The following is an 11,134-nucleotide window of genomic DNA, read 5'->3' as shown; positions in this document are numbered from 1 at the left end:
GTTTTGATTTGGTTTAAGGACTTGCTATTATGGCTTCGACATGCTAAGTCATTCCAAAGTTGATGAATTGTGATAATTATGCATCATATTTATAACAATTCAAGCCAGAAACATTAGAAAACTGTTATTCATAACTAGGGATTATCCTTTGTGGGACAGGTCATGGTTATGTGATGCAGAGATTATTGGTAGGGCTGTTAGGTAAGAGTTAGACTGTAAGGGAAAACTCAAATCAATGTATAAACGGACTTTGACAAATATGTTAGGTCCATTCAACAAACTGCAGTTGAAATTAACAACCAAGCAAATAATACAGTCAATAAATCACTGACCAACGGAAACAGTTTGGAAATGTTGGACTATATAACTTCAGTTAAGTGAGTTAACTGCTGCCTCTGACATAACACAATAATGGGTTTACTGAGCAGCTCTGTTATTGGCTGGCGCCTGAGTCACTCTCACAACCGAAGGTGCGTAATTACGCACTGCACCCTCAAAACTTTGGCACACCTCCAACGTACAATCCGAAGAGTCAGCATTGTCGCTTCAATCAACCGCACGGCGTGACGTCCCCACGCCGCTATGAGTCAAGGCACAATACGAGGAAATCCCCAAGGCAGAGAAAAGGGAGAGAGGCCCCTTTAAATCGACGCTTCCTCCGTGTTATGCCAAGAGAGAGAGGGAGCGAGCTCTGATAAACAACAACAGTGTTCTCAGTTAGGAGCCGCTTTCACTGGATCCAGCTCATACTGCGGCCTCAGTGAACAAGAGGTGAGGTAATATCAATCATATTTACTAGTATTCCTAAAGGGTTGTGAGAGAGCTCTGTTTATTTCAGAAGCGGGCGGAAAAGCAATTTATAATAGCGAGTAGCTCAAACCGAACACACGTTATTGTGCTGTTCAGCTATTATTCGGACCAGGGAGGCATTTACTACACATGTTAGTTAAATAAGAGTGGAAACATGTTAGAAAAACATCGTTTATTTGAGTATAAACAGCGTAGAAGTGTTGCGCACTTGTCCAGAGCCGGCCGCTCTCTGACGCAGGAGATCTATTTTTGACAAACGTATGTATTTCTTTCACAGGCTACGAGGACTTTCCCTCTGTCATTTCCAGCATTCTGTCGGGCGTCGTTCATACATTCATTGTTGAATGCCATTGCGGAAGTGAGAAGCCTTTCGACACGACACAAAGCCTGGGCAGTGTGGACATCTAGCGGCCAATCAGGAGAAGGCGCACCCGGAGACATGTACGGAGCTTCAGGGATCCCGGAGCTCATCCCCCCCAGCGGGCCCCCACGGCAGCCAGGTCCGGCGGGCCAGTACAACCCGGGACACCCCCAGGTCAACGGGGACGGCGGGGGAGCCAACCCTCAGAGACTCGGACAGAGGGCCCCCAAACTCGGCCAGATTGGTCGAACTAAGAAAGGTGCGTGACTGCTGCTTTGCATAGATCAGAAACATGACCGTGACACGCACATCATACAATAGATTCAGTTAGACCACACAACGCATCTCACCATAAGAGCAAGAGAAGCAGTAAAGTGAAATGCACTGTATAGGAATAATATAACTATATAATTATGACTGAAAAAGAAGCTATAAACAGTATTATAGGTAAACACTATAGTATAAATATTAAATACACTACATAATAGACCAGTATATACATTCTTATAGATACTATGAATAAAAATGAGTATGTTATAGGAGATTTAACCACTTTGGACAGATCATTTAAAACATGACATGCAAAATAATGTTACTTTTATATAGCAACTTTCAAAACAAGGTTTAAAAGGTTGTATACCAATAATACAAAAATAATGCACTTGCACTCGACCCTCATAATAAAAAACATATGAAACAAAGGGAATTAAAGGCAGGAACTTCATTAAATGAGTTTTCAACAAGGTTGCAAGTTGAAGTCCAGATGAAGGACTGCTTGGATATATTTTTATTTTAGGATCTGATATACGTAAAGATATATAGAAGTAAGTCAACAGATGTATGCTGGGGCTATATTCTGCAGTGCTAGAACAAATGAGTGTGTCCTAAAAATCAATCCTGGGGTTAATTTGAAGCAAATGCAGGGAGGATAAATGAGGCTATGTGATCTCTTCTGAAAAGCTAGACACAGACAAACTGTAGGACATCAGAATAATTATGATTCTAAAGACTGCACTGCATAACTCATTGAATTCTCTTTTTCAGTAATATCTTCAAACTAAGAAACTCATGTCTTAAACGAGGGAATGAAATCCATTTTTCTTTTTTTAGAAGAGGCTTTATGTCGTTATGATATTTCTGAAGAAAAAGTGTAGTGAATACAGATCTGCTTTTATCGCATCATGCTGTTGTGTGCTTTAGTTTAAGAAAGCCTCTTCAGAGCAACCATGAAATATATTTTGGCAGGTGAAAACAATTGTAATAAATCATGCAGGCTGTTTTATTCACAGAAAATTAGAGTTTCTTGACCTTCCCACATTTCTGACCTTTGCCATTTCCTCCTCAGTGGACTTGGATGATGAAGACTTGGATGATATCATGAACAACAACGGCCAGTGTCCTGTAACCATGTCGCCTATCTCCTAAACTTCACCAAGAAGTGCCATGTGAAAAAATAATCTCTTAATCTCCCAGGATGCCAAATCTCAACGCGGGTGATTTTGGCCTTGATCTGTCGTGTGTCCTCCTGAAGCCCCCGATTGGCTCAGGCAAAAGGCACCAAAAACGGCTGATTTAGCGGCAGCTGAAGCCTAGGCCCTGATTGTACATAGTGTTTATTTAAGTCAGACTGTGAATGAATTGTATTGCATCGCTCTCTACTCTATCTACTCTAGGTGGTAGATTATCAGGAACGGTTTGGAGAAAGTGTCTATAATTTTCAGAGGTTCTTTAAGGAAAAAAAAAGGGCTACATTTCTAAAGTTGCACTGAGTTTCGAAGAGAAGCGGCTTCTCACCTGCCTGTTTTCCGGTGAGTTTGTCCGCGGTTTTGGTCGTGTGGCGGAACACTGTAACACACAGGTGAAATGTTAAGCTTTGGTTGTGCAATGACTATCACTCTGTCCTCTCACACTGATGCAAGCGGTGTCCTAATATCCGGTGGATGAACGCTTGTATTATACAGGAAAGAGAAAAAAAACTACTGCTAATTATTTATTGTTTGAAAACACATTGTTGTGTGGTTATGGCTTCTACATGTTTTTTACTCGTTTCTGAATGGAAATCGCTTCGGTCCTCTATTACTGAGATTTATTATGTTTTTCAAAATGGTGCACTTTTGTGGGAATGCCTGTTATGTACAGTGACATGTTCTATGCATGGAGTCTGTTGAAGAAGCATCAACACTGGTATCCTCTTGTTAAGGGCTATGTAGTTCAAACCACAGCGCTGTAATGCTCTTTAGATAATGCTGAGTCGACATTTTCCTAAGGTTGTTGTTGGCTGACTCAGCAGCAACATATCTGAAACAACGATTATTTATGGAGGTTTCGTTCCTTTTAAAGGCAGGGTTTTCCAAGACATGTACAGTTCTACTTATTTAAATTGCCAAATGATATTTATCAGATTGATTATTGGAAGGAATTGACATGTCAAACACTAACTTTGTATTCATATTTACAGCAGTACTCTGCTCGATGGCGTCAAAGTGTCTTACAGGTTCAGGTGAACTTTACAATTACAGTATGAGGTAACGAAAACACGCAGCACTCTATAGTTAGCTCTCACTGCTGAGACAATCTTAACACTGAGGTTTTTTGAGTTGTTTTTCTTAAAGATTGCAGTGGACCTTGAGATGACATGCTATTGTCTGTAGAGGCTCATGCTGATGTTACTTTGTTGGCTGTGAAATTGTTCCTAGATCACTTTTACTCTTTTGCCTCACTGCATTTCCGGGCACGGTCTTTGAGATTAGTGTTTGGGGTTGTGGCTTCTACCATTTGCATGGAAATGGTCGATTTTTCATAATGCATCTTTGGAAATAAAAGACAAATCTTTGTGGAGCCTGTTGTTTGGATGCATTTGTGCCTAACTTTTAACATTGGTGTATTTCATGCAGTTCTCTTAACTTAAATTGAACACATAGAAAGACTTAGCACTTTTTAAACAAAAGGTAAATATTGACTAATTCTTTAAAAAAAATAAGCTTTACTAAACATCTGACTCCAAAACCAGAATACTGTCATGTGAAAAGGGACTTTACTTTACTCTACATGCTGTATTACCCCTAAAATAACAGGACAATAGAACATGCATTAAGCTGTAGGTATGATGCAAATGAAAAGTGGGAAAAATAAGTTACGGAAAAGCTCCAAACACATCCAAAAACACCAATTGTCTTTTCTTCTGAGTTTTTCATCTAGTCGATTATGTCATCTTTAACTGTGATGTGATCACCACTGTCATGCCAAGGCTGGACTTATTACGTAAGGCTTTTTAAAGCTAAATAACAGTAGTGTGATCTGGCGTAATGCTAATTATAGGCATTGCGTAAGGTTACATATTGTGATTCTCAAAGATCTACTTCAGACCTTTATTTTTTATTTTTAAATAAGGTCTGAGAAAACAAGTGTCTTTATGGCTTTTAAAACTTGTTGAAATTGTATATTATTTCCACATTTAAGAATCTGGAAAAGGGACATGTTTTTCATTTCAAAAATCTACTACAATCCCTCTATGGGCTCAATGTTGTCTAGTTGTTAACAGCACATTTAATAGTATGTATAGTATTGTTATAAGAAAAACATGGTGTCAGTCTCATGTCAGGCTCTAACATGCATGTAAAGTAACAATAAGCCGAACACATATATGTTTGCTACTAAATCATCTGCTATGAGCACCACACAATTAACAATGTTGCAATATCTTTATTATTTAAGTACTGTTGGACATGTTAAAAATGTTCTTTCACTCATTTCTCAATATTTTCTAAATGAGCCAAGTGTATAAAACTATGCCATATAAAAAAAACAGGTGACACTGTTCAGAGCATAAAACATCATAATAAAAAAATGACTTCATAATATCCAAAAGCTAGGATCTACCTTTAGAAGGGCCACAACTTCATCCTACATTTGTCAAAAATAAATAGAGGCAGTTTATTGTCATCGTGGCTGATACGGAAGCTATTAAGAGTAAAGACAGCACGGTGACTAGATAATAAAATATTTCATACGTGAGCAGGGTTTGTAGCAGACTGGTATGAAGAGGCCTGTAGTGAGTGTTGTAGTAAAAGGCCTGTGTGTGAAGTCACACCCTGCTCATCATAATGTCTATTTTAAAACCATCAACAGTCAATATAAAACACTGTTTTGTCACCGCGGGTCTCTGTTGTACGGAGCCCCTGATTCGCAGCCTCGACACCAAACTTGAATTGATTACTTTCAATTACATGGCAAACGCTAATAGACGCTGGTGCTAACACTGAGATGCTATCGTTGGCTACAATCCACTCTTTAGGCTACAATTCAACAGGTTACACCCCCAGGTCCTGTCTATTAATCAGGGGGATCCAATTATAATGTGTTTGTGAAGGTCACTTGTAAACAATTGTCGAATGTGTCGACGGGGTGCGAGACATCATTCATGAAACAATTGAGTGCTGCATCATAATCAAGGGGTTATCAAAGGTCAGCCTGACAAAAAAGAAAAACAAAGTCAGTAATTCTTTGCCTCTATGTTTCACAACTTCCCGTACACCTTCAGTTTTCTTCGCTGGTGCTGCAGAAAAAGGAAGGAGGAGCTTCTTTGACAGCTTCTGTTGGAGTCCCAAGCTGTAGGGGGCGCTCTCACACATATTCTTTAGTGCTGCTCGGCGGACCGGTGCGGGAGCTGGCCATGGACGGGTACTTGGCCACTTGTTTCTTTTGCGTACAGGAAGCGGCCAACATGGCTCCGCCCAGGACGTCCAGCAGGGAGCCGCCCCAGGCGATGAAGATGGCCGCGCCAAACTCAAACCTGGGACACGAGAAATGGTATAAGTAATGATGCCACCATTATGAGTTTGGATTTCCAATGACCTCGCAAGGATTGGCAACATTTCCAACATGTCTCTTTCATCAGTGCAGTGTTAAAGAGGGTTTCTAAACCTTAAACACATTCAAACCTGCAGTGGTGAAGGATGAATATTGGTATTTGCAAAATAGTAATTTATTGAAACATACCACTGCTTTATTGGTCCATTACATATAAATTTACAGCCATTCACTAGTTAGCTTAGCATAAAAACTGGACTCATAGTGACAAGAAATAGTCCAGCACATTACTGTACCACAACAATGTTCTCGTAATTGTGTACGAGTAGTGAGCTTTAGAAGTATTGTAGGCATTTTAACCAATTACCTTTGGATGGAGCCAGGGTGATTTTTTCCCCCTGTTCCATTCTTCATGCTATGCTAAGCTAAGCTGTCTGTTTAGCCTGACTTTTCATATCTGAAGGGAATCAACTGTGTCTTTTCACTCTTGGAAAGAATAGGTGAATTATTCCTTTAAAATAACCTGAACACACTGTGTGGTTGGGTTGCTTACTTGGTGTTGACTGGAGTGTAGGGATTGTAGAAAGCCCGGATCACATTATGAGCAAACCAGGAGCACGCCACGATGGCACACAGCCCTGAGAGGACAGAAAGCCAACAACAAAGATCAATCAGTCCATCGGCACACCATCAAACCCTGAGAGGCGAGACATGGGTTCATAGTCACCAGGCGGTGAGCTATTGACTCCAGCACAATTAGCTTTTAGTGTTTCTGTTCTCTTCGGAGCCAGTTAGACCTCTTATGTCAGAATCAGTGCCAGGAGTAATGGACTTCATTCAGGGCTGCAGCGGAGGAGTGGGTGGAAAGCTGGACAATGGATCAAACATCCTCCTACTTATTGTTTGATGGACACAAGATCTAAGCAAATATGTGATAATGAGCTCTGCTTGGATGTAACATTATGAAACTGGGTCTGTGGTTATGCTCATAGTTTCAATAAAAAATTATATGGATTAGCTTAAGTCCCAATTCTATACTGTACAGTGGTGTGTATTCAGCAGAGAGTCAGCTGGTCTTCAGATTTGTTTGTGGAGTTGATTCACCAGAAACAACCAGCAGAAACATGTAGACTGAAAAATGACATGGTTGCCAGTTGCCACCCTTTTCTCATGTATTACATCACCATTCCAGCTGCTCATTTGTGAATATATTTAGTTGTATTTTACTTGGTGGAAGATTTATAAGCTTTTTAGCTACACTAGCAGTGCACTCCTAGGGATTGCCATATCAGATGGTCCAAACTGGAATACCACTTCAAAGAGAGGTTGGCTTAACATGGTATTTTGAAATATCTCCATTAGTTTTAAAAGTTGGATTGCCTAAACTTGTGAAATGATTGTATGTACCATAAAGTTTAAATGTGGTTGTCATTTATTTTGTGAATTTGTGAGACGTTCCTGGTAACACTTAGTCCCCCATTTTAGCATTTGCAAGCAGTACAGTACATAATATATACTGTGTAATAATATGGTGTTGTGCTCAAAATTATTTGATTAAGGAACCCTAACTAGAGATGCTATCATGGACTCGTAGTCTAGTTTAAAGGTTGGCAGTGTTTCAGACATGCAGACAAAATTAATGAATTGTGGTATAATTAAATATTTAGAAAAACATCACGTGATTCACATGCTGAAGCCCAGCCACATTCTCAACCCAATTGCAAATCTATACGAGATGTAGAGACATTTGTAGTTCCACACACAGAAGCAGTCCTCACAGCCAGTGCTGGAACAACACCTTCATGTTGTTTTTCCCTTTCATTTTCATCCATCTGCATGTAATCAAATCATTATGGCTTCCTCACCTCCCACTAGCAGGATGATGCCTCCTGTCATGGCAACGCGGGACTTGCGCAGTTTGTTGTTCCCTCCACAGGTGGTGCACTTCATTCCCATACAGGCCACACCTAGGCCTGCGATGGACACAATGATGCCAACTATCATCAGGGCACGAGTGGCCTGAAGCGAACCTGGGGCAGAGAGAGAGAAGGGGAATATGTTGGTTCCATTAGGGAAGGCAGGGAAGAGAGGGCTTTTAGATGATCGTGGGAGTGCACGGTATCTTGGAAATACATCATAAAAATAACAATTCAGATCTTAAAAAGTCACAAACTGGTCAATAATGAGGAATTAACAGACCTCAGCCTTTCAGTCTTTATGTGTGTGTCCAGGGGTTGTGAAATATGCTCACATTAGCCTGTCAGGACATCTGAATGTGAGCTGTTCCTGGAAGCGAAACCATGGGATACACATGGACGCACAAACAGAAAGAAAAAAACACATCCCACACTCTTTCTTCTCCCACTGTCTCTGCCCGTTTGTTGCCGTTTAATTAGAGGTGGAGGCCTGCTGAAACACTGTTGGACCCCTTATCTGTCAGTGCCCCTCCTCGGGCTATAAACCTATCACAGGGTGAGTCCCCCCTTTGTCTGTCCCCCTCGGTCCACCTCGAACCAGTCTGTGCCAGTCTAGGCCATCCCTGCCCAGCCCAAACAAACAAACCCCTCCACCAGAGAGGGAGGAGAGGGACACGGGGGAGGAGGATGCAAAGGAGAGGGGTAACTCTATGAAGTAGTGAGACATGGCGAACAATAGACTGGATTATATGGTAAATGCAGAGAGAGAGCAGGATGCGCAGTATCCTGGCTTGGAGCTGCAACACTGCCCTCATTATTGTTGCTGCACTGTCTATGGAAGCTCTGTAGTGTCCAAACAAATGTTGCACATCTGCTGCCATTCACCGAGAGAAAGAAACACCGAAGACACTAGATTGGTTTTGATTACTTCGTACATACAGTATTCACTGCTGGGTACCAAACATAAATACTTTGCATGCCTACAGTGACAAAAACAATTTATATTTATATATGATTTTATCTTACTAAACCGAGATTATATTAAAACAATATTATATAGGCTACTGTGGCTTTCCTCAAAATTAATACCATTAGGCCACAGCCCACTAGAAGGCCCCAGGAAAAAATAGGCTGTCTCTATTAGCGTGTAATTTGGTAAAACTCAAACTTATTCAGCAATCTGCACAACATATAGTTAAATTGACACTGTCAGACAAACCTTGATGTGTATATATATATATATATATATATATATATATATATACATGGATATTACTGTAGGTCCAGCTCCTTCCAAAACACATCTGCATATTATCACAGACTGATGGAAATATGGACTTTTGGGGGTCTCAGGTCCAATTCCTGACTAATCTAGCTCAGCATCAAGCTTGCTACAGGCAGTGCACACAATACAGTAGGTAGTGTGTGAATTACATGTGCAAACAAAAGAAAAAACATTCTATTAGATGTATCAGCAGAAAAAGCATCAGTTTGAAATCTAAATCTTCTAAAAAAGTAGCAAAGTGTTGAAATCTACAGCTCCCAGTTTTGGAATAGAGAAGAGTTTTTTATGGGTGATGTGCAGCAGATAGTTGTCATGCAGAAGTGCAGTTACCATGGTCACCCTTTCCATGAATGTTTGAAACTTATTGTTAAGTCCGCTTTTTTAGGAATAAGCAACAACTGTTGAGGTGTTTGCATTGTAGGTGAGAAAAGTGTCGACAAAGTTCTCAGATCATAGGCTAACCTGAGAAAACCACGCAGAAGCCTTTTATCTCTGGGGGTGACGAAAGAGAATCTTCATATATGCTCATGCAAACATCTGCATATTTTAAAGATAAATCACAGAATGAGCTCTTGAATCTGGATAAGGCTAGTGTGTATGTAAGTTAATAGAAATGCTAGCAGGTGAGGTGGGAGGGTCTCCCAGAATGTGTGGGAGAGTACTCAAAGGAATGCTTTCAGGAATAAAGATACATCTATCCTTCCAAACTTTCTTCTCATGGAATCGGTCACTTGCGAGGAAGACATTGTCCCCCTGTAGTGACAGATCACAGTGCACTGTTACTGCTGATAATAGTGTGGTTAGTAATGATGGAGTAGTGAGGAGGTGGTACCCTGAGGTGGTAAACTATATCAGAGATAACAGTGTGCTCCATTGAGGTCTTACTCAGGTGTGTTGCCATGGATAAGTCACTGTGTGAAGATCTACCACACAATCCAACCTGCTGCATTACAACCCATTGATTGACATGTTATAATGTGGACCCAAAGTCATATAACTTACTGTCGAGCTGCAGAATGGAGTCGTAGATTTTACACTGGAGCTGTCCGGTACTTTGGAACGCGCAGGACATCCACAGTCCCTGGTACATGGCCACCGCTGTGATGATGTTGTCCCCGATGTACGCAGACATCTTCCACTGCGGCAGGATAGTCCCGATGATCAGTCCGGCAATGCCAAGTAAAGACATGAAAAATCCCAACAGCTGGATACCGGAGTTTGCCATGGTTCGCAAAGAAAGTCCGCTTCTCTAAGATACACTTTTCAAGGACGCAGGATCCCTCTCCTGCAGGAAAGCTCCGGAAAAGTGTCTCGCAAAACGCAGCTGGTTTTACAGTCCGCAGAACTCCTGAGCTGGGGGTCTTCAGTCGGGGATGGGCACTCGAGATGTGGGTGATGGTGTAAAGTGGGTGTGTTGTTATCATGCTTGCTGATGCATGGAGTCGCAATGCTCTGTGGTCGCAGGGAGAATCTGCTGCTGGGAAATGTCCCCTCCGCTTCAAGCAAACAACAGGTTGCCTTTGCACTCAACACTTTCAAAACGCTTCAGTGGCTTCGTAATAACACTCAACTAAGTATCAAATATATATTGCTGTTAATATGTATCTTTAAACATGTATCTTGCCTGAATATTTCCCCAATTTACGCACGTGCCATATGAACAGTGTTGGAAGGAGTACCCTGATACTTTATTTAAGCAAAGGTACGAATAATTGGTCTTAAAATATTCCATTATAAGTCCAAAATGTGAATTAAAGATTCTACTTAAATAAAAGTAATTGCACCAAAGCATACTTGGAGTACAAAAAGTGAAAGTACTCATTCTGCACAATGGCAGTACACAAGTATGTTCAGATAAATGTACCTCAAGTACCATAAGCAGAATGATCTTCTCATAGTGTTTTATTATTATGGTTATTATGTTTTCCCAATTGTATACAAGAGTTTTTAGTA

The 11,134-nt window shown here is 40.8% G+C and overlaps 2 protein-coding genes across 3 annotated transcripts; one reads left to right on the top strand and one right to left on the bottom strand.

Annotated features, from left to right (window-relative positions):
* The first annotated feature begins 456 nt into the window (after positions 1–456).
* si:dkey-112a7.4 (uncharacterized) lies at positions 457–4,009 on the top strand. 2 transcript variants are annotated; one of them, XM_063900509.1, is made up of 3 exons: positions 457–776; positions 1,088–1,430; positions 2,517–4,009. In XM_063900509.1, the coding sequence occupies exons 2-3, from the start codon at positions 1,250–1,252 to the stop codon at positions 2,594–2,596; spliced, it is 261 nt and encodes an 86-aa protein (XP_063756579.1). In that variant the 5' UTR covers positions 457–776; positions 1,088–1,249; the 3' UTR covers positions 2,597–4,009. The 2 variants fall into 2 exon arrangements, with proteins under 2 accessions (XP_063756579.1, XP_063756578.1); XM_063900508.1 differs by having other exon boundaries at positions 460–771.
* An 806-nt stretch (positions 4,010–4,815) lies between these two features.
* On the bottom strand, positions 4,816–10,595 carry cldn7a (claudin 7a). Its single transcript, XM_063900506.1, has 4 exons — positions 10,184–10,595; positions 7,846–8,010; positions 6,534–6,618; positions 4,816–5,963 (listed from the first exon to the last, which is right to left on the bottom strand). Exons 1-4 carry the CDS (start codon positions 10,404–10,406, stop codon positions 5,795–5,797), a joined length of 642 nt encoding a protein of 213 aa, XP_063756576.1. The 5' UTR covers positions 10,407–10,595; the 3' UTR covers positions 4,816–5,794.
* Positions 10,596–11,134: the final 539 nt, after the last annotated feature.

The sequence above is a fragment of the Eleginops maclovinus genome, chromosome 14, assembly GCF_036324505.1.
Source record: "Eleginops maclovinus isolate JMC-PN-2008 ecotype Puerto Natales chromosome 14, JC_Emac_rtc_rv5, whole genome shotgun sequence".
NCBI classification, from domain to species: Eukaryota; Metazoa; Chordata; class Actinopteri; order Perciformes; family Eleginopidae; genus Eleginops; species Eleginops maclovinus.
The sequence above is the reverse complement of the archived record's forward strand: the minus strand, read 5'-3'. Positions and strand labels throughout refer to the sequence as shown.

Bases quoted from the DNA above. Each gene is read 5' to 3' on its own strand.
- si:dkey-112a7.4 (XM_063900509.1), top strand. From the start codon at position 1,250: ATGTACGGAGCTTCAGGGATCCCGGAGCTCATCCCCCCCAGCGGGCCC. The intron at 1,431-2,516 runs GTGCGTGACTGC...TTTCCTCCTCAG, and splicing joins GATTGGTCGAACTAAGAAAG to TGGACTTGGATGATGAAGAC.
- cldn7a (XM_063900506.1), bottom strand. From the start codon at position 10,406: ATGGCAAACTCCGGTATCCAGCTGTTGGGATTTTTCATGTCTTTACTT. The intron at 8,011-10,183 runs GTAAGTTATATG...TCTCTGCCCCAG, and splicing joins CTCCATTCTGCAGCTCGACA to GTTCGCTTCAGGCCACTCGT. The intron at 5,964-6,533 runs GTAAGCAACCCA...CTCGTGTCCCAG, and splicing joins TACACTCCAGTCAACACCAA to GTTTGAGTTTGGCGCGGCCA.